Source organism: Salarias fasciatus, chromosome 19, assembly GCF_902148845.1.
Source record: "Salarias fasciatus chromosome 19, fSalaFa1.1, whole genome shotgun sequence".
Classification (NCBI taxonomy): domain Eukaryota; kingdom Metazoa; phylum Chordata; class Actinopteri; order Blenniiformes; family Blenniidae; genus Salarias; species Salarias fasciatus.
Window position 1 is genome coordinate 1946431 of NC_043763.1, and position 26365 is coordinate 1972795.

General features: G+C 52.8%; 2 protein-coding genes across 9 annotated transcripts in view; one reads left to right on the top strand and one right to left on the bottom strand.

The window, feature by feature from the left end:
* The first annotated feature begins 5066 nt into the window (after positions 1-5066).
* id2a (inhibitor of DNA binding 2a) lies at positions 5067-6673 on the top strand. Its single transcript, XM_030116917.1, has 3 exons — positions 5067-5521; positions 5771-5831; positions 6403-6673. Exons 1-2 carry the CDS (start codon positions 5165-5167, stop codon positions 5825-5827), a joined length of 414 nt encoding a protein of 137 aa, XP_029972777.1. The 5' UTR covers positions 5067-5164; the 3' UTR covers positions 5828-5831; positions 6403-6673.
* Positions 6674-7820: 1147 nt separating this feature from the next.
* kidins220a (kinase D-interacting substrate 220a) overlaps positions 7821-26365 on the bottom strand; it is a 37799-nt gene continuing 19254 nt past the window's right edge. For 5 of the 8 annotated variants that reach the window (XM_030116838.1, XM_030116836.1, XM_030116839.1 and 2 more), the window contains 8 exons: positions 16877-17055; positions 14942-15153; positions 14650-14763; positions 11519-11635; positions 11343-11441; positions 9898-10131; positions 9598-9819; positions 7821-9351 (listed from right to left, as the gene is read on the bottom strand). In XM_030116838.1, the coding sequence (XP_029972698.1) occupies positions 8587-9351; positions 9598-9819; positions 9898-10131; positions 11343-11441; positions 11519-11635; positions 14650-14763; positions 14942-15153; positions 16877-17055 (1942 nt within the window). In that variant the 3' untranslated portion in view covers positions 7821-8586. Of the gene's footprint in view, positions 9352-9597; positions 9820-9897; positions 10132-11342; positions 11442-11518; positions 11636-13095; positions 13129-14649; positions 14764-14941; positions 15154-16876; positions 17056-26365 lie in introns of all 8 variants that reach the window. The other 3 variants (XM_030116843.1, XM_030116840.1, XM_030116842.1) reach the window with 3 other exon arrangements.

Genomic DNA, 26365 nt, shown 5'->3' on the forward strand with positions numbered 1-26365 from the left:
AAACATGGCTCCTCCAGCACGCACGTGCACGCACACACACACACACACACACACACACACGCTCACTGTTGCCTTTTTAATGTGTCGTCAAACCATCCACTAATTCCATTTATACGGATAAAACACTCTCACAAATAGATTACCTGCTCCATACGAGGCTCTCTTTCAGTGCGGCTCGGTGGCACGGCGCCACATCCTCCCACTGCTTCTTAGTCCATTAAAATACAGATGAGAGCGTTTTACAGCCCGGGCCAACAGCAACGCCTCCCAGCTAATCCACCAACAAACACAAACATCAGATGAATTATCTGTAATGGAGAGGACTCTGTTCTGGCACGGCCGGCGGAGGAATGAAACAAAACAGCAGTTTATTTTGGTAAATATTTGGATTTCATTTTGATTCTGCTTTTCATGTACGTAATTAGCTGGCAAATATAGATCCGTATAGAAGGCGCCGCTCGCTCTCTGCTCGTTCCGTTGTGTGTTTTGTGCAGGGGAGCTGCCGTCTTTCAGGTGTGCTTCCAGCTCCTCTTTTCAGAACCGCTCTCCACTCCCAAAACTGGATTTGAGGGAAAAGTTTCAGCGTTTGAAGAGTTTGTGGACTCGGGCTTCTAAAGACGGCCCTTAAGAAGAGCAGTCCTGCGTCCGTCCGTCCGTGCGTGCGTCCGTCTGGCGGCGGCCAGCAGACGCTTCCTGCGGCTCCGCAGCCAAACAAACAATGAGCCTCCGCCGCGTCGGAATCTCAGCGACTCGCTGCTCTATTTATTCAGCACACATCGCTTTAATGCCCAATCTTGGCACCGGCGCATGAAATCCAGCACCTTAATTCCATTAGCTTGTTACTCCAATAAGTCCCAATAATCTGAACCTGACTGCAACACGTAGCGCCGGCGCCGCCCCCCCCCCGGCCCCTTTAATAACACTAACAGCCTGTAAAGGTGGATTCATTCTGCTGATATCGGAGTTAAACGGCCGCTGGAACCCGCCGCAGGCCCGGAGCTTCTCCTCCAACCGGCCAGCAGGCGTCCTCCAGACGGGACTCGGCTTCTGGTAATGGAGGGTTAAAGAGGGCCCTTCAAGACCCGGGACCCCCTGCTGGGAAGGGAACAGATACACTGGGAAAATTTCAAAAAAGAAAAACCAAAGGCTGCAGTGCAAGGCAGACGATCCAGGAGGGGAGAAGAGGAGAAAGTCACTGGGATACTGGGAGGAAGGTGTGAGGAAGAGGAGGAGGAGGAGGAGGAGGGTGAGGGGGTGAGGAGGAGGGTGAGGGGGTGAGGAGGAGGAGGGTGAGGGGGTGAGGAGGGCAGATAAGAGCCAGAGAGGATTAAGCCCGTGAGAACCTTTGTTGTTGTGATCAGTTAAAAGCGCCGGCCCTCAACAATCCACCTGACCACCCTTAGATCTGGACCCGGGGGACGGGACACCTCTGAGGGTGGGGGGGGCACCGGGCCCAGACCAGACCAGACCAGGACCCAGGACCCAGGAACCAGGAACCAGGAGGAGGAGCAGAGCTCTGCTTCATTCCAGGAGGAATTGAGAGTGTAAGAGAGACCTGAAACGAGGATCTGACTCCTTCTCGCTGTGGTGTGTGTGTGTGTGTGTGTGTGTGTGTGTGTGTGTGTGTGTGTGTGTGTGTGTGTCATGTTGTAATTCTGCACACTGGGATTCTCTCTCCAGAAATGAAAATGTATAATTTTTCGGCACTGAAACATTTTTCAGTCACAATCTCAAAATCAACTATTTTACAACATTTGAGGAAATAAACTCCTTCAAACTGTGATTTTTCTACTGCAGGAAGCATAAATGAGCACAATAAGCCTGGAAGAGTCCTGTTAGAACAAGTTACTCAGATCAAAACTTAAAGCAACTTAAAAACCAGCAGAAATATTCAAATCTTTAACTGCACTGACTTGTATTAAGTATTAGAGAAGATCTTGATTTTCTGCTGAAGAATTACACGTCTTAAAAAGTACACAGAATCTGAGTTTTCCTTTAAAAAGTTTAAAAGCTGTTTGTTTGGTTGCATTCATGACATTTCATTAGTAAAACTGTAGATTTTTAAACACATGTTCTTTAGATTTTGTGGCCATGTTTAGTCACTACAGAGATTCTCGGACTTTCTCACCCTCTGAGACTTCTCTGTATTTGTGTTTGATTGTTGTTATCTCTGAGGGGGGAGTCTGGAGACTCAGCGTTTACTTTCGTTGAACTATTGAACGTTTCTCTGCGTTAAAAGTCACATTAGTCACCTTGAAGAGAGCGATAACAGTTCATGTTCTGCTGTGTACATAAAGCAGGAAGCGGAGTTTGTTCAGCTTTGAGGTGCTGAAGTGTCAGAGTCCTGTTTAAAGCCAAGCCGGGGCATCCAGTGCCGTTCTGTCTGAGAGAGAGCGACAGCAGGGTCATTTCCTCACATCTCGCTTAAAACAGAAAGAAAAAGTGGCTCTGCATCTCAAAGTGGAGCTTAATTGAGTTCATCATAAGTCTGTGAGACTTGAAGCACACAAAGAAAAGTTTCTTCCAGTGTGGCTTCGTGACTCTGACCCCTGCAGAATGTCACGCATGTTTCAGAGCAGGAAGCAGAGAAGACGACAGGAACCGGCTGGTCGTCTGGCCTCACGCTGGAGAGTGTTCTCCAGGAGCTGAAGAGCCGCCGTGTCGTACCTGTGCAGCCAGGAGATGAAGACTGGTTCCCTTCAGCAGAGACACTTCCTCCTCCTCCTCCTCCTCCTCCTCCTCCTCCTCCTCCTCCTCGCCACACGCCACTCACTCTTACTCAATTCCACTCTATTTATAGTGAGAGGAAGAGAGAGTTCATGTAGGAAACACTTGTTTCTGTCAGAGCAGAGGTCAGAGGATCGATTCACCACTTCATCCCCCCAACACACACACACACACACACACACACACACACACACACACACACACACACTGCCCTGACTCTTCAGAGGGCTGATTCACTGTGCTCAGCTTTAGTGCTAATGTCAATCTGCCTGTTTTTTTGGTTTCTTTTTTATTTTTTTGTCTTTTTATTCTTTTGTTGATATGTGTAGGCTCCTGAAAATTTAATTTAAATTTCCATCTCTGTATCTTTAACCTGTCCTGTATGACAGCCCCCCCTCCAGCAGAAACTCTGAGTGAAACATTCCAGTAATCCAGGTTTGGCCTTGGAGCCTGATGTTTGGAGAGTCGGCTGGTCCCTGAACGCACCACCAGAGAGAGAGAGAGAGAGAGAGAGAGAGAGAGAGAGAGAGAGAGAGAGAGGGTGGGGGGGGGGGGGTACCAGTACGGCTCTCCTGACCGGGTACGGAACCGGCCCGGCCCCCCTGCCGGTCCGAACCGGAGCCGATCAGCTGAGAGCCGCCCCTGACTGACATCCCCGAAACCCCGTCTCCATGGAAACCGCCCCAGCGGCGCCGCGAGGGCTGCTGTGAATGGCGTGACGTCACGACGTCGGCGCCAGAGAGTCTGGGAGAGAGAGAGGGACGCTGCCGGTTCCTCTCGGCTCCGCTCGGCTCCGCTCGGACGGGCTCGGGCGGGTTCGGCTGGACTCGGCCGTGTTCGGCTCGGCTCGGCTCGGCTCGGTGCTCCAGTCCATCACCTGTCCGCCGGCTTCAGTCCGGCGCGTCGTGCGTAAAACGTGCACAGCTGCGGCAGCGAGCAGGAGAAGAGGAGGAAATGGGAAAGTGCGATAGCAGCAGATGTGGACACAGACTGCGGAGCTCCGCGTCATATTAGAAATGCATTTCTCTAAAAAAAAAAAAAACAGGATCGTCAGACAGCTGAAGGAGAAGCTGCGCGTCAATAGAACCGCGCGCAAAAACAAAGGCACAGATGGTGTTTTTACTGGATTTGGTAAAAATCCCGCAAAACATCTTCCTGATATATTTTTCCACTTGCATCTCCGGACTGAAAATCATCATCATATACATTACTGCAGCGATCCCCGAACATCCCGGCTCGCTTTTTGTCCATTACAGCTGCGGGATTAATTCTGGCTTTTAGGATTTCTTTGTTTCTCCCTTTCAGAGGAATTGTCCCGGTAAAAATAACTATACTGTTCCAATAAAGCCCAAAACCTTCCATTCATAATCTCCCCCCTCTAAAAGTCACATTTCAGCTCTGATCTTCTCATCCTCTCTTAAAAAAACGCTCCTTTTATGTGGATCAAATTTAATCCAACAGACAGAGCAGAAAAAAGTGGAGGGCATCGCCACAGTGCAACTACTACCCCCGTGGGGGCAATTACTGAGAGGGGCATCAGACTCCTCCAGATGAAGAATGGAGCGTGTAATTCCTACAAACACACCAGTCGTTCACAAAGCGTTAAAGTGTCAATGCTAGTTAATCACCTCCTCACGTGACTCCGCGCGCGCACACACACACACACACACACACACACACACACACACACACACACACACTCAGCTGACAGCTAGCAGTGCACGTGCATTAGAATATTACAAGTAGTGCAAACACACACGCGCGCCTCCAAACTTCTCACCACAATATTTAATCGATCAGGATGAAGTGAGTCAGGAAGAGATGAGGAGGATACCGTCACGTGACCTCACAGAGAGGAGAAACTTCAGTTATTGTTTCCCTGTAGGAGTGTTTGGCTTCAGTGTGTCATGTAGAAATATCCCTCTCTCACACACACACGCACACGCACACACACACATATATCTTGTGTCTCACATTTTCCTCAGTTTGTTTCTATAAAAACAGGTTATAGAATAAAAGTCCGTGCACGAGCCACGGTGTTTCTCTTTAGAGCGCGCGTACCCCCCGCTGACGCGCACGTGAATCATTCATTTCCCTGATCAGGAGCAGGTAAGAGCTTCATTTTCCAAATTGCCCACCGGAGCTGCCGGAGCGCCTCCGGGCCACGCCTCCAAAACGCGTTGCCACCGGTAACGCGCAGGGGAAAGGGGGCGGGGCCTCGGCGAGCGGCGCCAATCGGGAGGCCGCGAGGCCTTGAGTGACAGCGCGAGCGCCTGCGCCGCGCGCCCAGCCCGCTGCCTATATAAAGGCGCACTGACAGCTCGGTAATCCAGTCTGATCGCCCAGCGTCTGCCCGACGGAGGACTTAAAGGAGGAAACAGCTGAAAAAGAAGGAAGAAGAAGAAGCAGAAGCCTCGCGCCGCTCCGCACCGACACCATGAAAGCAATAAGCCCCGTGCGCTCCTTCCGGAAAAACGGCGCCGGCTTCTCGGAGCACGCGCTGGGAATCTCTCGGAGCAAGACCCCGGTGGACGACCCGCTCAGCCTGCTGTACAACATGAACGACTGCTACTCCAAGCTGAAGGAGCTCGTGCCCAGCATCCCGCAGAACAAGAGCGTGAGCAAGATGGAAATCCTGCAGCATGTCATCGACTACATCCTGGACCTGCAGCTCGCGCTGGACTCCAGCGTGGCGCTCAGCAGCCTGCACCACCCGGCGGCGCGGCCGGGCCAGAGCCCGTCCCGGACCCCCCTGACCACCCTCAACACAGACATCAGCATCCTGTCGTTACAGGTAATTCACACCGCGGCTCCGCACGCGCGTCCGTCTCCCCCTCCACAGCGGGGCCGTGCGTCTTTGTAGCCCTCCGATGCGTAACGCGCACGAAATGGCTTGTTGGAGAGGAGAGGGGAGAAAAAATGATTTTTTTTTCTTTTGTTCGGGATGAGATCGACCTACATAACAGTGTTCGAGCGGCACGCGCGCCCGGCGGGACGCTGCGGAGCGAGAATTAACATTTGGTGCGTGTTTGTTTGTTTTCAGTCCCCGGAGTTCCCGTCAGAGCTGCTGACAGATGACAGCCGGACTCTGCATCGTTAACGCGGTAAGTCTGCTGCCGCAGTCTGTCCGGGGCGGCCGGGCTCCTCCGCAGCCTGTCGGCCGGTCTGCCCGTCCATCCATCCCTCACGCGCACCGATACACCTCCTCATGCTCCGCAATATGCGCCGCGCGGCTCAGACGCGCTGTGGACGGCCGCGGACGGCCAGCTGGAGCCTAGCGGGGCTGTGCGGCTCCTCGTGCCCGTAATGAAGAGCATCTGCAGCGGAGTAACGTCTGTTTGGATTACTGCTACTACGATGTCTGCACGTAATTGGTACAAGAAGTGGGAAGGCGCCAGCTGAGCGGCAATTACACTGATTCTTCCCCAGATTGTAGGCTGAAGTTGTGCGAAAAGTGTGTGTGTGTGTGCGCGCGTCCCCTTTCCCCCCCTCTCTCCCTCGCTCCCTGTGTGTGTGTGTGTGTGTGTGTGTACATCTGGAGCGCAGGGTTTGCTCAGTATTGGGAGTGTTTGGTTAAATGTTAAAAACTGCGGCTTCCTCCCTGGCGCCAGTCTGTCCGGATCTCTGCCCTGTTTGCATTTTCTAAACACGCCTCTCTTTCTCAATCTTTTGCAGGTGTTTGGTCAAGACGCAAAAACACACACAGGACCTGGGGAGCAGGACTTTCCCCCAGCTCTCCCTCTCACACTCCTCCAGGCCTGGATTTTTTTTTTTTTTGCTTTTCTTTTTCTCCTGACGCTGAAAATCAAGAGACTCTTGCTATTACGGGACAATCTTCTGTGATGTGTTTTCTGTTTGGACGCTTCGTTATTTAACTTAAGACTTTATTTTTATTTGTGGGTCCTTTCTGGAAAATGGAAGGCGCGTTATATTCCCGACAGCGGGAGGAAAAACCAGATTATTATTGTCACAAGGATTAATTCCCCTCCCCACGCACACACTCGCACACACACACACACGCGCACACACACACGTCCCTTCTTTTCCTTGTTGAAATCTTCGCTTTTTTTGCGGAGGTGGGAACGTGAATAGAGCAGACAACATGGTTAGTTACTGTAAAAAGTTTAGTCTTGTCTTGTCAGAAATGTTGGCACATGAAGGACTGGACGTTGTTTAAAAAAAAAAAAGAAAAATGAAACTTTGTGAACTCTCACCGGGAGTTTATCTTGTATAGTTGCAGGAATTTGAAACTTCTGCAAAAGTGTAATGTTGTACTTAATTATGCTGAAACTTTTTATAAAAGTAATGTAAATTGTACCTTTTTTATACAAAATAAATCAAAAGCGCACTTCTGAAGACGTTTCTTCGCGGGAGGAGGGCAGTCTCGCTGAATCCCGGGACTTTAAACCGGCGCGTAAAAACCGGAGCGGTGGAAGTTCCACAGAGGCGCATCTGAGGCACTGGAGAAACAAATCCCACGACAAGGGGTCCTTATCAGACCCGTAATGGTCTGAAACCCGGAGTCAACACCGCCCGGAGGCGCGCCGTTGCGTAAAAGCTTATTTAGGACGCACTGAGTGCGCTTTTACTTTCTCACATGCTATGTAAAGTAAATAGGATTAGTCTGAGCCATTTGTGCGCGCGGGGCTGGCCTTCAGATGCTGCAGGGTGACAATTCTGCAAATGTTTGCTTTCAGTGTCGATCTGCGACGGCTGACTTCAGAATAATGTTAAATCTGTGGCGTAAAAATCTTTTTTCTTTTTTTTTTTTAATTAACTGTCGAGTTGGCAAATTTCTGTTCACTAATTCTGCAGGCTGGGATATATAAATGTCAGAATGACAACGAGAGCCTCACAACTTTAAAATGAGTGCAGTAAGAAGTCAGGCGTGGATTATTTTACTGCCACGACATAAATCCAGCAGAATATTCATTGATCCAGTCTGGGTTAAAAAGTGGTCCGTTCCAGCAGGGATCTGCAGAAGTGCTCGTGATCCCGTAAATAAATGACCAGACACCTTCACCTGCTCCAGTGTTTATTAATCTGAGGTCACGTGGAGGCCACAGCGTTGCTCCTGAATGTCAGTGAGACGGATCCACGCGGACAGGCGGGACTCCAGCAGAGGAAGGTGGATGTTTGTTTGTTTGGTGAAAGGAGCCTTTCAGGTCAGCCGCCCCGCTCAGGGCTGTTTGTGTGGAGAGTGCGCCATCTGTCGGCCTGCTGCAGCCCTGCAGGCGGTGACCTCTCCGTGCCTCCGTCACCTTTTCCCTCAGAAGAAGCAGCAGGAAACCAGGTGGAGGGATGAAAACGTTTAATGGTCCACCAAACAGGAAGTTTAGAGCATGCTTCACACTGAGCCACCGACACATCTCTACCTCTAACACTGCACCGCCTTCATCACGACACACACCAAGTCTACATCAACACACACACGTGTGTGTGAATTCACTCTCTGTGACAAGAGAAACTAACACAAACATTTATTTGGTGACAGGAAGGTGAAAATGTGGTGAACATTTCAAATCCCGCAGTGCAACACACACATCAGTAACACGTCACGACACCACCAGCAACCTCAACAACACACCACGAACACCGGGGTGAAACATCTGGCCCGCGGTCCACAGCGGGACCAGCAGAGCCTTTCAGAAACAGAACAGCCGTTTGTGATCGGGCCAATCATTAACACGCTTCGATTTGTTCCGGAACTTTTGGTTTCAACAGTTGAAAACGTCACTTTGTCACTTGTCATCACAGAATCACAGCAGTCTGAAGCTTCTTCCCTCGTCCTGGTTTCATTCCACAGGTTGAGGCGATTCGGAGAATCAGAAACAGATTCCTCGTCTCCCCGTCCGCCCCTCACAGGACGCTCTCCCGCTCGTCCCCCAGGCTGATGGAGCGCAGGTTGTGGTTGTGGTGGGCGGAGCCGCCGCTCCCCGGGGTGATGATGATGGCGGTGGGCGGGTCGGCGGCCAGGCGGGCCGGCGGCGGGCGGCTGTTGTTGGTGTTGGTGTTGGTGTTGGCGTCGCCGTCGCCGCTGTTGTTGTTGAGCGTGGCGCTGCTGGCGCTGCGGTTGAGGTTGGCCGTCCCGGCGGGGGGCCAGGCCTCGTCGGGGCTGCTGGCCATCAGGCTGGCCTCGGACGCCGCCTCGGAGCAGATGGACATGCGGGCCACGGCGGCGTCCTGCCTCAGGATGCCCCTCTTCCTCACCAGGCCCTCCAGCTCCAGCTCCATCAGGCCGGCCCTCGGCGCCGCCGCCGCCGCCTCCTCCGGGGACGGGTCCGAGGAGCCGTCGCTGGAGCGCGTGTCCGAGTCCGACGAGTCCCTGGTGCCCAGCAGGGGGTCGTGGAAGAGGCGGGGCTCGCCGTGGAGCAGGGGCGTGGTGTTGTCGGCCTCCTCCGGACCCGAGTCCTCGTCGTGGGCCAGCTTGTGGTAGTACGGCCCCGCCCCCCTCTTCCTGGAGCCGGGGGTCCGGGAGGCGGAGCCGTGGTCCGGACGCTCGTCCTCCTCGCTGATGGGGTCCAGAGCCTGAACCTCCGCCCCGGAGAAGTCCGGGGCGTCGCTGCTCTTAGAGCCACGCTTAGAGAAGGACTTACGGCCATCTTGATCGCCTCCGTCTTTGGCCTGGGGAGGGGGGAGAGAGAGAGGGAGAGAGAGAGAGAGAGTCTTCAGTACAGGGAACATAAAAACAGAGTATCCGATGTGGTTTTCGTCTGCGGCCCCAGAGGAGGATTCCTGCCGTCACTCTGGAGCCAAAAGAAACAAAACTACGAGCCAGCAGAGAGAGAGAGAGAGCTGCATGTTCCCCGCTCGGCCCGGAGCTTCTGGAGGACCCGGCTGAAGGCTCTCCTGCTGCACGGCGTCACGCACCGTCTTGTCGTCGGCGCCGGCGGCCTGCAGGAACTGTCCGGGGTGGGGCTGCACCGGCCGCTCGCCGCCGCCGCCCGACATCTCCAGCTGGGCCATCTGGGCGATGTACTCCCGGTAGGCGTCCCGGTACTCGGCCTGCTGCTTGTCCGTCAGCTTGCAGATGTCGTTGGAGGACTCCTGGGAGTTGAGGCTGGACATGCTGGAGGTGTGGTGGTTCGCCGCCTGAGGGGGGAGGGGAGGCGTCAGGGTCGGGGGGGGGGTTGTGTGAGCGGCGCTGCGCCGGCCGGCGGGGAGTCTCACCGGCCAGTGTGTGCTGCTGTTGCGTCGGGGAGGCTCGTCCAGCGCGGCGCCGCTCAGCTCCTCGAAGCTCAGGTTCAGGCTGAAGGCCGCCGAGTCGCGCTGGCCCGCCGCCGCCGCCGCCGCCGCGGAGCGCCGGCCGGGCTCGGCGGGCAGCGGCACGCCGCCCTGCTCGCTGGCGGCCCGGGACTCGTCCTGCAGCGCGGCCTGGCTCTCAGCCAGCCGCTGCTCCATCACCTGCAGACAGAAACGCCACGGAAACCTGCTCTCACGTTCGGTCAAAAACAAAAACGTGAACAAGAGGGATTCTTGTTGTAAAATAAAGACTCTTTATGGAAAACCTGATGATTTAAATGATTTAACCCTCACTCTCGTTCCATACTGTCCATTTTACATTTACATGTAACAGGATTTACATGTTTTTCCAGAGCAGCAGCAACAACATTCCTCTGATTTCATGCAAACATCAGCAGGACGTCTTCAACCAGAAGCCTGATCACAGCACTGCGTCTCTCCGTGAGTCCACCCGGAGCAGGGAGGACGCCGGACGTCCTCTGGCTCCAGACTGACGCTGGATCAGGAGGAGCAGCCACACGTGTTTGTGATTTGAGCCGCCGGACTCCTGGCCGCCTGACTCGCGCCCTTCTCGTAACGCGGATTAGAAAATCCCCGTCCCAGCGTGTCAGCGCACCGCAAGACGTCTCGCTGCGAGCGAGCGTCGGGGTCTGGAGGGTCTGCAGAGCGTCACACACCCAGCGGACTGGAGGGGTCTGAAGGATCAGGCTGAGGCTGATAAAATGAAACTTTCATGAGCAAAAAAAAAAAGCTATTTTATTTCAATAAGTAAAACTCAGGAGGAATTCAGATCTGCATTGTTTCATTTCATGAGTGTGATTTAGGTATTGCGTGTGGCGACATGGTGTTTTTTGTAATTCGGAATTGGTTTAGTCAGTTATTCATGATCTTGGTGTTTTCATGGGAGAAACTAAGGATTAGCTCCTCTCTCCTGCCGGGGTCTGTGCAGCGCTCTGATTGGACGGAGCGGCCGTGACGTGCTGACGTCTCCCGGAAGTAAACAGCGCGTTTCTCTCTTTCTTTCTCGATTAACTTTGACGCTGCAGCTTTGGAAATGTCCTCGTTGTTAAGCGCCCGTCCATCCGCTCGTTTCATTATATCCAATAATTCTAAAACCGCCGTTAAATAAATCGTCTCCATATGAGTCGAACCGCGGGACCGTGGACCGCCATCTTGGAGAATTGCGTCATCGCGACGGAGCAGAACGACCAGAATGAAGTCGCCTAATTAGCATATAATTCCGCTTCCAAAGGAGAATAAACCTGCCGGTCTGTTCAGATTTAAACTTCATTGGGAGTAAAATTTCCAGGCAGAATTAGGCTTTATTCAGATTAACAGAGGAATGTGAAGTCCCGTGTGAGCAGCAGCCTCACCATTCCCCTGAACAGCTGCCAGTCTCCAAAGTTCATGTCCATCTCCCTCTTCAGCTCCTCCAGGTTGCAGTGGGTCAGAACCCGGCCGTTGATGTTGGCCTGAAACAGAGAGAGGGTCAGCAGGTCCCCTCGCCGGGACCGGGACCGGGACCGGGCCGGGACCCCGGGGAGCCTACCTTCTTCACGGTGGCGGTGTACTGAGCCAGCATGGACGGGTCCAGTCCGTCCACCTGCCGGAGACGCTCACACACAGCCTCCGTGCTCAGAGAGCTGAGCAGCACTGCAGGACACACCTGCGCCGGAAACACACACCGTGAGGACAAGAAGCAGGGGACGCGCACACACACACACGCACACACACACACACACACCACACACACACACGCACACACACACACACACCACACACACACACACACACACACTCCGCCACTCCTCAAAGCCAACCGAGCAGAGAGACGTGCACACACACCGATCCAGCAGTCACACTGTGGAGGGGAACCAGCTCGCCACACACACACACCGTTACCTGCTGTGTTCAGTGTGTGTGTGGAGGCAGGTTAAGTGTAAGTGTGTGTGTGTGTGTGTGTGTGTGTGTGTGTGTGTGTGTGTGTGTGTGTGTGTGTGTGTGGCCTGCTGGCGCTCAGCCAGGGTCTCCTGGACCGACGGCGCTTTGTTAGAAGGAAAAAGACGTTCAGATGCAAACTGTGAGAGCGAGGATGGAGGAAGTCGGAGTGACCTTCTACTGCGGTTCTCAACGTGTGCGAGCGTCTTCATCGTGTGTGTTTGTGTGTGTTTCTGAAAGTGTGTGTTTCTGAAAGTTACGACTGTTTCTTCCAGTCTGCAGAAAACAACTCCCACACTTTGAGAAGCGCCGGCTGAGACTACGGTAGTGAGAGTGGGAGCGACGGCTGGAGCTCCGGACGAGTTCAGCATCACCTGGAAACAGAGTTAAGACGCACTGACCAGCCAGAACATTAAGACCAGCGACAGGAAACACACGCTGGAGGCTCAGAGACGATCGGACACAAAGCTGCTCTCCTCTCCACCCTGCAGCAGACCGACGCTTCAACCTTCACATTCTGAGACAGGAGGTTCTGACGGGGCTCAGTTCAGTCGGGGAAGAGACCGGATCTAACAGGAAGCTGGTTTCATCCTCTCCAGTCAATACAGTCACACTTCCCTCGAAAACATTAACGATTCATGAGACTACGTATCTGCTATACAATTTGTTTCGACAACAAAATAAATGGAGGAAAATTGTGACAGAAATCATTTTGTTATTTCTGTTAAATTGCAATATTTTATTTTCTGATATTCTTTTCAAATTAAACTTTTTTTTTTATTCCTGCGCTACAGGGGCTGGCTGTCAGACACCAACTGAGGCAGACTCACATTATCGTGTAAAATAATAACTTTAAACAACTTTTATGTTCACACAAATAAAATAAACTGAACACGGAGCCGTTTATCCAGTCAGGGAGGGGCTCGAAAACTAAACTGCTGTTTGCATTTCTCTATTCCACTGATTTAATTCTTCACATTTAGTGATTTTTAACTGATCCCTGCATCCCTATTGTTAAAATACACATTTTCATGAGGATAAATTCCGTCACTGCTCATCTGCAGAGTGTGTGTGTGGCCTGTCAGCGGTCATAATGTAGTGGCTGACCTCTACGGCATGCTGGGTGAGCGGGGTGCGGCTGCTACAGCTGTTAGGGGTGAAGGACGGGGCGTGAAGTCGAAGGTGTACCTGCTTGAGTTTGTAAGGCAGCGACTTTAAACGCTTGACGAGGAGACAGAGAGAAGCAGACAGACGAGAGCCGTCAGACAGAAGCAGAGACGGAGACGCCGCACAGCGCGGCCAGACGCCACGCCACGGCGTGGGACGCCACGCCACGGCGTGGGACGCCACGGCGTGGGACGCCACGCAGCGCCACCTCCAGTCCAGAGGCCTGTGAGGAGGGGAGGAGCACATGGACAGACCCACAGCGCTCACACACACACACACACACACGCTGAGGAGACGGCACACACACCAGCCTGGAAGACGAGCTATTAGAGCGGCGGCTCGTCACGTCGCTGCAGACAGGAAACGGAGAGAGAGAGAGAGAGAGAGAGAGAGAGGCGGAGGGAAAACCCGGAGACGCCTCAACTCGGCACAAGTTCACGTTCCGGGAAGAGGCTCCTCCATTCACACCGTCTTCTGAGGGTGTGTGTGTGTGTGTGTGTGTGTGTGTGTGTGTGTGTGTGTGTGTGAACCCTCCCAGTGTGTGTGATAAGGCTGTAATTACAGCTGGGCTGAGCTCAGGGCCGGGCAGGAGGATGGGGAAGAGGAAACAGAGCTCTGCGAGGGAGGAAGCGTCTTGGTAAGGAGATAAGCCCCACCAGCACTGCGCCTATTGTCACTGTGTGTGTGTGTGTGTGTGTGTGTGTGCTGCCAGCCCCAACAGTTGCTCTGTTGATAATCCCGGCAGCCAGAGGAATCCATACTCTCACTTGCGGCGGCGAGGCAATTACACCGGGCCGCACGGCCGGCTTTACACGCTCACAAAGAGCGGCGCGCCGAGCGAACGCGGCGCCGCGCGCAAATACGGCGGCGCAGGAGCGCGACACAGGGAGATTAAGAAGGAATGGAGAAAGCGGATAAAAATGTGGGAATTTACAGGGAGAGGGGGGAGAAAATGTGAGGAACAAAAAGAAAGGAAGCGGGACAGTGACGACGGCAGGATTTAAATAAAAATTAAAGAGGTAAAAATACAGACAGATAAGAGATCCTGGGGAACATTACACAGTAATCTATATTTAAATCTTTCGCAGGGCTCCTCTAAACGCTGGCTGGCAGAGCGCCGATAAGTGGCTTTGTGGAGCAGAAATCTCCTGAGCAACGTTATCATCAGACGCCACTAATGGCGGCGCCTTTCTCTTCACATGTGAGGACGTGCGGACGCACAACTTCTGCTGTTCTTCGCACAAAACACAACTTTTCCACCCTGGCGCCGAGTCAGACCCGTCCGTCACTCACTTGGTCTTCACCTGTCATAATCTGCAGTCTGACGACTCCAGAGAAGCGGTTCAGAATATAAAGAGGACTTATTTTACGCTGAGGTGTGAGGGAGCGGCTCAGGCCACTCTGGAGCGTTTTCTAGTGCCGCTGCTGTAGGTTTACACTCCCCTCTCTGCTTTTCTCCCTCAGTCTGACCGTCTTCATCCTGAGCTCCTGAATTCCCCCTCAGGAAGTCATCGGAGCTGGAGGTGAACCAGAGTGGAGCGGCTGCTGTTCAGCGGGAGGAGAGGCGTTACTCACAGGTCCGCTGGCGTCCGGCGGCTGGCCGGGCGGCTTAGTGGAGGGGCGGGCGGGCGGGGGGGCGTGGTGGGAGTAATGCCGCGGCGGGTGATACACATGATGAGGGAAATAGGGCTAAAGAGGGGGGGAGATGGAGGGGATGCAAACAAATCATAAAACGTCCCAGGGGAGCACATGCAAACTCAAGATGAAACTCATGAAGACAAAACGAGGCGCTGGGGTGAATTCATGACAGCAGAGGACCCCCCTCCCCCGCCCCGCCCCGCCCCCTCCGCCCCGCTCGCCGCCTCACCCGGTTGTAGAAGGGGTGCTGGGGCCCCGTCATGCCGCTGAAGTAGGCGCTGTGGGGCTGGGGGGGCAGCGAGCCGGCGAAGGAGCCCGTCGGCGAGCAGGCGGAGGGCGGCTGGCCGTACCCGGACGGCGGCCGCGGCGCCGCCTCCTGCAGGGGCAGGGCGGGGTAGCCGACCCCTCCCAGGTGCATCTGCTCCCGCGCCGCTCGCACATCTGGCACAGAGAGAGAGAGAGAGAGAGAGGGCAAAGGTCAATGAAAGACGCCGCAGCTCCATTTCAAGTGATGAACGCAGGAAGAAAAGTGAAGTCTCTCAACTCGACTCGCTCTCACTCAAAACCCGAGACAATGGGACGAGTCAGCGCTGGAAGGAGAAGCGCCGCAGATGCCACGATTACCGCGACCTTCAACTGTGAATTCCATTCTCACTTCGGTTCCTACTACGGAGTTTGCTCACAGACAGCAGGCGTGCTGATCTTCTGTTTCCCAGCAGCCACGTGACCGCCCCCGACAAACAAACCGGCCCATGTAAACAAACACGTGAAGCTGGACATCGGCTCGCCAGCGCCTCGCCACAATTGTTTTCGTATGAATCGATGGAGCCTGGAGAGCAGCGGTGAAAAGCTCCCAAATTAGAGTGAAATGGGCCCGCGGACGGAACAGAGCGGCTCTGTGTGGCCGGGGCGGCGGCGGGGCGGCGGCAGAGCGGCCGGCACCACACGGTCTCCTGCTCAAACAAGTGGCTGCTGAGTGACGCGCCCAGCGAGACGCCGTCCAGCCCGGGACACAATGGACGCCTTATGATGGGAGGCAGGCTCCCGGGGCGGCAGCGCCACCCGCAGGCCGCCGGGGGCCGGCTGGAGGAGCCCGGACTGGCCGGTCCGCAGTCCTGGTAGAGAACCACATGACTCAAAGTCAATGGAACAGACTGTGTGTGTGTGTGTGTGTGTGTGTGTGTGTGTGTTTTCTGTGCTCTCATAACGCGATGATGCAGCAGCTTCACACTCGGCGTCACCGACACTCTCGGACACGCTGAACGGACGCTGACGCTGGCGCTCCGGTCACAGTCCCATACTCATGCGCTCCTGCGTCAGCGCGGCTGCAAACTGTGAAATCTGCAGCCTCGCTCGCCGGCGTCCCGATCCCACGGCGCCGCCGGGGCGAAAAAAAAAAAAAAAAACCTGCTCGACATTTGATTGTTTGGAAATGAGAAGCGAGCCGTGGGTTACCGAGAGCAGAGCCCTCCAAAACTTATGAGTAATGTCACTGCCAAATGAGCTGGCACTGCTCTACACACACACACACACACACACACACACACACACACACACACACACACACACACACACACACACACACACACCACTCCTCCTCCTCTCCGGGCCGCTTTATTCGATCAGCCTTTGACTTTAGGTTTTAAGTCAGGAACAAAACGGACGGTTTCTCTTTGATTCAGGGCAGAAATAGCAGCACATCCTGGAAGTTTTAACACAAAGAGCACTTTTAGAAAGATCTGTTGTGGAAAAACCTGAAACAAAACAAAGCCACAGCTCACAATCCAATCAGGCAGCTCGCTAATTAGCATGTTTTCACTAATTCATCTCCCTGTGTTGCTCTGATGCTGTTATGCTAACAAAGTAGCTAGCATGAGTTTCCAGAAATTATCCTCCGGGAGCGAGCTAATTCACCTGGATTCCACTCACTCACCATCACGGCTGGCCTTCAGGCTAATGCTACTTTGCTAGCAATAGCTTGGCTAGCTATAAAAGCTACGCCACCGACCGCTGGATAATGAGCTCTGCAGTCATGTGCTTCTGATTTTAAAGCTGCATTTAAAATCTGGTTTTCTCCTGGTTTTATTGGAGACTTCTGACCGATTCCTCTCAGCTCATCCTGCCGGTGAAAACTGCAGCGATAACAGCCGGAGTGAGTACCGACCCGCGATGATCTCCCTGAGCTTGGGGTCCAGGTTGACGGTGCAGGGCAGGAACATCTCCACGTCTCTGGCGGTGAGGACGGGCGTCCTGGAGGACAGGAAGACCTCGAAGCTCCGCACGTCCCCGTCGATCTCCAGCAGGGGCTCCACGTCCTTGGTGGTGGGGATGTTCTTCGAGATCCTTCAAGAGAAACAGAGAGATGGGGCGATGTTTCTCTGAGAACATGTTGTGTTACTACTGCACAAACGCGATGCTTTCCACAGAATCTGCAGAGAAAGGCTCCCAGCAGCCCGATCGTAACCCGAGGATGGACGGATGTGCTGCGGTAAAAGCATCTTCCTCATTGAAACCCAGTCGAAGTGTGTTTCTAAGTGTGTAAACAGGCCAGACGTGGGCTGACAGAAGCAAACAACCCCCCAAAAAAAGTGTTACATTCTGATGAAAAAAGAAAAGAGGAAACAGCAAGCAGAACTGTTATGATGGCAGAGATACGCTAACGGTCATCATCAGCATGAGAGCAGAAAGATAACTGGATTTAGAAAAGCCAAGATAGTGAAAAGGGGGATGTAGGAGGAGAGATAGAGCGAGGGATGTTATCTTCTCTGAGCAGAGGAGGAAACCTGAGAAGATGACAATCAGGGTCATTTAGCGAGCGGCAGACGGAAGCGCTCGCCATCCACCGCCACGGCTAACATGATGTTTGTTATCTGAGTAAACAGCATGTTTGGAGACTGCTCCATTAATGAGTCATATCGCTCTTCCGGGCTCAAACACACCAGAAAACACAACCTGGTGCTGTATTAATAACGGCAGGACTGAAGACGTGATTGATTCACATTCACAATACCCCAAAACAACCAGAAGCATTAAAGAACAAATGTTTCTTCCATCAAATGTGGATTTTCTACTCAAGCACAAACCTTGGAAACCCTTAAAAAGACTCTTATCGACCAACTTCTGAATGCCTTTCGCTCAGTCTCTAATTATGGGATATCAGCAAAACACATTTCAAAAAGCTGCAGTTGAATGGAGGTGGACCGAGCGAGGAGCTGGAGACAGATCCAGGACTCAGCGATCCCGGCGTGTCCCCGATCTGATCCCCGAGACGAGGAACCGGGCGCCGTACAGCGGCGGCCATTCATCAGCAGCGTGCGGCTCTGATCAGATGAGTGAGGAGAGTCCGGCGGGGGGCGGCGGCGGGGGGGCCGACGTCTCCCTCATTCTGCCTTCATCCCTCATCCAGACCCTCCATCATGTCATCATGTGCCCCCCCCCCCCGACTCTACCACCGGACTGATCGAGTTTGGAGGAGGAACAGAGGCGGGCTTCTTCAGACTTGATTGAATGATTAGCGCCGCTGCTGCTGCAGCACGCGAAGCTAAACGAGGATGAGGATGAGGGCTGCACCTGGCCTGAAGAGGCCGCGGTCAGCTCCTAATCTGAATTATCCACTCAACCTTCAGCTGGGTGAAGTTTTTTTTTTTCTTTTCTTGGCTTTTGGTGTGAAACTCCTGTCCAGACAGCCTACAGTGGGCGAACAGGTAGGGGTCCCGTCTTGCGCTCAAGGACGTTCTGACAGGACAGATGGCGGCTGATGGACGCATCTGCTGCTGCAGCGCTCGAACCGGTGACCTTGTGGTTGCAGGACGGCTCCAACCTAAAGCAGGGTCTGGCAACAACTCCTGGCGAGGAGGTGTTGTCCAAGAAAGACGTTTTCAGAGGCTTTAAATAGCAGCTGAAGATGGGGTAAACTCAGGAGCAGGAAAACATGAACGCATCTTCAGCTCGGAGCAGACCGTCCCGGGTGAGTCGGACCAGACCGATGCCTCCTACCTGGGGCAGACGCCGCTCACACAGCCAGCACAGCTGGATCCACAGCTGGATCCGCAGCACAAAGCCCTCTCAGTCCTTCCTCCATTACAACCTTTAACAAGAACCCAAAGGTCCCGGGAGCCGCATGCTGGCACACACATGAACCCGCCGCATGTGATTTCTGCTGCTGCGCACACACACACACACACACACAAACACACACACGCACACACACACACACACACACACGCACACACACACACTTATTTTAGCTGTAGGACCATCTAACATAACAAACCACTAGTATTTGTTATGAAAGGGTCGCACAAGGTTCAGTTTTAGGCTCATTAAATTTCATCAGTCATTTAAAAAAAAATCTCATTTTATTGTCGTGTCACTTTTTAAAATAAATCAACTTTTTGATGATATTCTGATTTACTGACTTAAAGGTGCATTAAGGAGTTTGCATGTTTTATGCGAAACAGCGGCCCCTGCAGGCCTTGGGCGTAACTGCAGCTTAGTGAAACACTCGTGCCTGTGGCTTTCGTCCATGTACGTGCACGGAAGAGGGGAACTCCTTCCTCACTCTTTTAGCAGCGCTGGAGTAAAATGTAAGTTTCTTTTACCTGGTGGGTCTGTGCTGGAGCTGTGGCAGAGCTAGAAGCTGGTCTTTTCTTACTTTCTGGAAGATCCATCCTCAATACTGCTCAGTTGTTGTTCACTAAGCGTCTGGCGGAGTAATGGCGGACAAAACGAAACCTAAGGGAATCAGGCCAGCCGGAGCGCGCACTACGTCACATCCTCTCAAATTCTCCCCCAAAAAATGCTGGTGCCGGACCGGCACTGCAACTTTCAAGTGACAATTTAGCGCTGTTGGAGGTACTTGTAATGAATATATCAGGGCACATTGTGCACATCATTGAATATTTGTAACATATTTATGGTGGAAAATAAGTATTTTTAAAGTTGAAAAACTCCTTAATGCACCTTTAAACCATCCATCCATCCATTTTCATTTCCGCTTCTCCCTTTCGGGGTGGCGGGTGGCTGGAGCAGATCCCAGGTGCTGTGGGCGAGGGCGGGGTCACCCTGGACAGGTCGCCAGCCTGTCGCAGGGCTGACATAGATTGACAACCATGCACACTCACTTTCACACCTAGGGGCAATTTAGAGTGATCAATTAACCTGACACGCATGTTTTTGGACCGTGGGAGGAAGCCGGAGTACCCGGAGGGAACCCACGCACACACAGGGAGAACATGCAAACTCCACAAAGAAAGTGGAGCCTGAGCCAGTATTTGAACCCAGGTCCTTCTTGCTGTGAGGCAAGAGCGCTAACCACTGCGCCACCGTGCAGCCCCACCTTTAAACCACTATGTTTTATTTACTCTGCATTCAGAACGAGTCGTCCTTGTACTGCACTGAAAACATGCTGTAAATACTGAAGAGTTTCTCCAGGAGGAGGAGAGGGATAAATGACAGTGTCATCGGCGTAGAAACGCATAGCTCTGAATTGGGGAATAATGGTTTAATATTGAACTTCAAGATGCTTTACTGTCAAATTTAGAAGAAAAAAAACACATTGAAATCCATTCAGGTGGTGTGTGGTTGTGACACAGCTGAATATAACAAGTCAGACTCATCCACCACCAACAAATACATCAGGTTAAAGGGAACTCTTTAGAAAAATGGGAGAATGACAGGAAACAGAATGAATGTACAAGCGATGAAATGACCCTTGATGTGGTCAGCTGACACCGAGCGTTTAGAAAGTGACCCTAAACATCTGAGACGTTAGTCAGACCGGACGGTCCTGACTGGTTATCTCAGACCAGGGGAGGACGGGCCGGGCCATCAGATGTCTCGGTGGCTGCCGGACAAAGGGCCCATTGACGGCGCGGCGCCGGTAGCCGCAGTCAAGCGGGCGCTCCGGTCGGGCCGCCGGGAGCTTTTCTCAGCTTATCCAAATGCTAATAGGTCCCAAAGCTGAGAGCAGCGCAGGCTTTCTTCTCCTCTCAACCTCCCACACACTGCAGCAGAATTCATGACTCTGTCCTCCTGCACTGGAGGCATGAATGTAGCACTTGACTTTGCTTTACAGCCGCCCTCTGTGCTTACGGACGCCGCTCGCGCACACGCCACAAAGAGGCGTCCGCTGCCAAACATTTCCATAAAGGGGCTCAAAGACAGCGAGATGCCTGCCGAACAGACAGCCGCCTGTGCGCGCCGTGCTTGAGGAGCTCAAGGGTCTGAGTGTGACACGGCGTGGGACCGGGCGGCGGCGGCGGCGGCGGTGCGTGGGTGAAGAAGTTAACCAGGCCCTGTCCCGGTCAGAGCGGCGTCGGAGTGGCCGGCTCGTGGAGGAGCGCGGCGAGGCCCTCTCCGAAGCTGAGGGAGGTTTTTGTTGCGACGGACGCTGCCGAGGCCTCCGCCGCCCAAACGTCAGGGGCAGAGAGGGCAAGAATGTTTTCACTCGAGACGACGCCATGTTTTCTGTCTGCTTCCAATCCAGACCGACTTCCCCGATATAAATCAAATGCTTGGAGTCCCGCGGACACCCGGCCCCGTCCCGCGCCCCTCTCTCCCCTTCCTCCCCGTCTTGGCAGTGCCAGCCGACAACTTGTGGTTGCGTCTGCTTTCCGTGTACGTTTGCGGCGGAGTTAAGCGCGGTAATCGAAACTCTGCTGCGCTGAAGCTGGATCTGTAGCCTCCCGGAGCCAAACCACAGAGACGAGCGGGCTAATAGGAAACACGCCAGGCCCGTAAAACCCCAGCGGCTCCAGAGCGAGCGGCCCCTCTCCGGGGAAGGCTCGCCACGCCGCGCCTCCCCGAAAAAGCTTGATTAAACTCATGTGCAGCCTCCGCCTTCCAGAGCCCAGAAGCCCGAAGTGAACCCTCCTCTCAGCCACCGCCGCCCGCTCTCCTCCAGCGGTGGAACCGGAGACCTCGGACTGCCCTCACCGCGACGTTAATGGCGGCGTGAACGTCTTCGCCGTCCGTGCGGTTACCCGGCTGATAGGCGGCGTGACGCCGGACCGCTAAAGTCGAGATGGATGTGCGGCGGCAGACGGTACATCTGGAATGAGTCGGTTAAGGCGGCGACGAATGAGACGGCGCTCGAGAATCAAACGGTAATCCTCTGTTTGACTTTAGAGAAAGCAGCGCATGCATCAGCAGCACGATGAGGGAGCGCACACACCCGCGCGCGCGCACGCACACACCCGCGACGGACGGGACAGTTTAGTGTCCTCTCAGTTGAAAAAACAGGAAAGACTCAAACCTTCCATTTGGTGTGTTTGGTGGCACCAGGGTCCCTCCTGCACTGACCGGCGGAGGGAGGCTAACGGATGTTAAGGGCCGTGTGTGTGTGTGTGTGTGTGTGTGTGTGTGTGTGTGTTTGTGTGTGTGCGCGCGCGCCCACGGCTCCCTCAGTGGTGAATCTCACTGTCCGCTTAAAGGTCAGCACTGACCCTTTTGCAACCCTGCGTTGCTATTTATAGCCCCTCCGCCCCCCCAGCGGCTCCGGCGCAGAGAGACGGTGAACAGGTCAGAGGTCAGCGACGACGCTCAGCGCTGCAGAAAAACCAAAACACCAGGCTCCGACCTGATACCCGGGTCCAGAGCCGGCTGGCAGACGGACCGGGTATTGGACAGCGGAGCCTCTATCGTCCGATAATAACGGATCAGGCTGAGTGCTGTAATGCAGACGATGAGTGTCTCTGTGCTCCGGGATCTGTGGCTAGCCTCATTAGCTCGTTCTCTTACTCATAATTCACACCAGCTGTGACTGCCATGCTTTTGTTCTGTCTGCAGTCGTTTCCACCAGAAGCAGACAACTTTGCTGAAAGTCTTATTTTGACATGATTTCTGAGACCAACTGTGGCCAACAGTTTAGAAATCTAGAAGTCAGAAGTTTTATTCTGAAATGACCCGATTCAGCAGGCCTTCCTGTCTGGTTCAGTCTGCACAGCCTGACGCTGCTTCTCAACCGTGCAGGTTTTCAGTCAGGATGAAGCTGTGCTCGCCGCCGACTCTGCCGCTGAATACCGGAGCAGATTCCGAGGTGTGGAGAAGGATTTTACGGCTCTTGAAGCCGCTGCTGGAGCAACGTGCGAACGGAGAGAACAGAGCGGCCCTCTTGTTTCAGGCCAATTAGACTAATCCCTCAACCTCAGCTCACAGAAAGGGGAAAGAAAAGAGCTTTGAGGATTTTCAAGCAAACCTTCCCTCCGTCCTCACGTGGTGTCCGACACACAAAAACACACACGCACGGTCCAAAACTCCACCCGCACACACACACGCACACCTCCTCTTGTGTCACCTGTGCGCACTGACCAAGCCTGCCTTTGTTATTTCGGTGTTTTTTTACATGTTGAGCAGCTCAGCAGGGGTTGAGTGGAGACGGAGCTGGCTGCGGGTGATTCACGCTTTAGTCACCGCCGGCAAACACCTGAGGGACGGACGGCCAACAATGCAGGCCGCCGTGACACACACACACACACACACACACACACACTCACCGCCCGGCGCTGGAACGCTGCGTTACCAAGAGAAACGGCCATGTGCGACCTCACACACGTGCGTGAGCGCGTGTGTGTGCGTGTGTTCACCACCTGAGACGTCAACGCTCCACTTCAAACCTGCCGTTTGGTCACATCCACCATGTTTTGTATTAAATTCAGAACGAGGACGGAGAAGGAGGACAAACGTTCTCGGCACTTCCACGTTACATAAAGCGTCCTGAACCCGGAGGATTTCACCACAACAACGAGGGACTAAAGACTTTTCCTCCGGGGGCAAAGAAAGTTCACAAAGGTTCATTATAAGAGAAGAAAAGGATTTCACCATTTTTTTTTTTATGTGTCCAGATATTTAAGAGCTTATTAAAAGAACTTTACATAAAGAGAATCGCTCACACGAGCGTCGGAAAGGCGCTTTTATCCCCACACATAATTGCAACCAAATTACAATAATTGTGCCAATTAAAGTAATCCTGAATGAAGAGAGTGTCATCTTAATGTTTCAGTACTCGGGACGAGAGTCTCTCTAATTAAGAGTGAATTGCGGGGCTACATGTTCATCCAGACAGTGATTAGCGGGGAGAAAAGTTCTGAAGTGTCCGAGAAGTGGCGGCTCGGTGAGAATCGGAGAGAGGGATTGTCTGGAGAGGGAAGGCAGGGTCGGGCCGGCGAGGATGAGGGCGGGAGAGACCGAGTCCACCGTTCAGGAGCCGCAGCCACGTGAAAAAAAAGAGGGTTTTTCTGTTTTAGAGTGCAGGTGAAGACGATTCAGAGCCGCTCCTTCAGTCTTCTGCCATTTCTACACAACGCAACGCGCTGCTTCAAAACATCACCATTTTCCACGGCGAGTGTTCCGCCGCAGCTCCCTGCTTCCCGCGCTGCGTGAAGGTGTGTGTGAAGGTGTGTGTGAAGGTGTGTGTGAAGGTGTGCGCATGTATGGGTTTGTTGAACACAGCCTGCATCTCAGGGTCTGATTAATTACACCAACTCTCAGAGGAGCAGGGGCTGACATATGTTCTGCACTGGTGTGAGAGCGCGCTCTGCGTGTGTGTGTGTGTGTGTGTGTGTGTGTAAATGAGTTTTTCCACATAACATTAGTGTCTGTTCTGGAGTGTGTGCATGCATATGTTGGATCGAAAAAGCTATTTCGGTTACAACATGCAGACATTGCTGCAAACCGTGTGTGCGTGCATGCATGTGCATGTGTGTGTGAGTGTGTGACAGTCTGTGTGTGTGTGTGTGTGTGTGTGTGTGTGTGGGTGTGTAGTGAGCAGGAGCTTCAGGTGCAGCGCCACAGAGGCACTCCTGAGTGCAGCGGGGGCATCCTGGCACAGACAGGGCACCAGATGTCAGAGCGGGGCAGGAACCTGCTCAGTGGACCAGTCACACACTCTTTTTTTTTTTTTCTTTCTTTTTTTCTTTTTTCTCGCACTGAGAAGTGGATCTGGTGCGTCCAGGAATAAACTCTCTGAGGGCTGGACTGATCCGCCCTCATGCACCATTAGGTCCAAATCTGTTGACCCTGCAACCGAAGCTGCAGCGGATCCTGACAAGGAGCTTTTCAGAGGTTCGTCAGTAAAGCTGTGCAGAAACATACTGGGGCGCAACACACACACACACACACACACACACACACACACACACACAGAATGCAGAATGCAGCTCATTTCCTAACAAAGAGACCTGCTGCTCCTAATATATCCAGGATTAAATCATATTTATTTGCATTAGAACTGAAGAACACTTTGGTATTTACAGTGTATTTACAATCTGAGCAGTCCATCGACCACATAACGCTCGCAGCCGTTAGCTTCCTGAAGCTAGCTGCCTAGCTTAGCTGAAGAACACTGATGTTAGCCGCTGGTGTCCATTAAGCTAGGCGGCTAAACGCTAAACACGTTTCTCCACCGACACCTTGCAAACATGCAGTTAGCCGCTACGACTGTCCAAGTTAGCTACGGTAACTAAAGGGGGCGGGGCTTAAAGTAAGGTAAACTCACCATCTCCAGAAAAACAACAAAATAACAGCCTGAACATCTTCATGAGAGAAAAAAAGTACAATTTAACAGCTCGTGATGTTTAGAACATGAGTTTTACAGTCCTATTATCTGAAAAACCAGATGAAAAACTGCTTTGAGGAGAAGAGTCTGAAGCAAAACCTGAAACCAACCAGGAGAAAAGTTCCTCTTCCACATCCTCAACATCAGCAGACACAGAATATCTTCACAGAATATCTGTTTTAACTGCACAAAAATAAAAACTAAAATGACCTTTTGTGGCAAATCTGTCAATAAGATAAACCAAGATAAACTGCTGAAGGTGTCAGACTCCACAGGGTTTATTAAACGTGTCCTGATTCCAGTTCCATGTGCGATCGTCACTTCTCCTAACCTGAAGCTCTTCCTTCACTTTCACCTACATCTGCTCTCCCTTCTGCTTTCAGTGACGACCGGCCGCTTTAAACTCATTTCCTATTAGTCAGGATGAAAACGTCCATTTTTAAACTCACGTCATCCACATGATTGTATTGATTTATGAGTATTTACTGATCTCTGGAGCTTTAAAGAAGCTGTTTCTGTTTTTGTGAACAAACTTTCAGATATTTATCTTAAAAAATTAAGTGATAAATGCAAGACTAAATGTTTTAATATCATTAAAATAACCTAATTTCTGCAACCTTCCATAAGAAGACAGCTCAACTCAACCAGGAGAAACAGAGTTCCTCTTTTCTTAGTTCTGTAATTTCATTAAAGCAGAATAAAGAGCAGTTTTAGCTCACGCAGCACCGCTAAATACAAAGCTCAAAGCAGTTTATCTGCCAAGTGTCTGCTGATCATAGAAAGTAAAGTCAGCAGAGAGTTTAGACAAAATTCAAAGGGATGGTTATCTGAAAGCGGCGTCTGCGACGTGACTCCGGGATCTCTGCAGCGACCAAGCCTTGTAATTGAACGGCGTGCCGTACCTGCGGTTGCTCAGCCATTTAAAGTTCCTCTGCCTCCAGAGGAGCCTCCATTAAACGGGGGGAATGTAATGTGATGACTGTGAGCGACATCAAGGAAATAAACACACCAATGTGCAGTGAGAGTGTTTGGAGCAATAACCGTGAAGGCAGGGAAGAGCCGGGCTAGCTCCGCTCGTTAAGCCTGTAATGGCAGCCG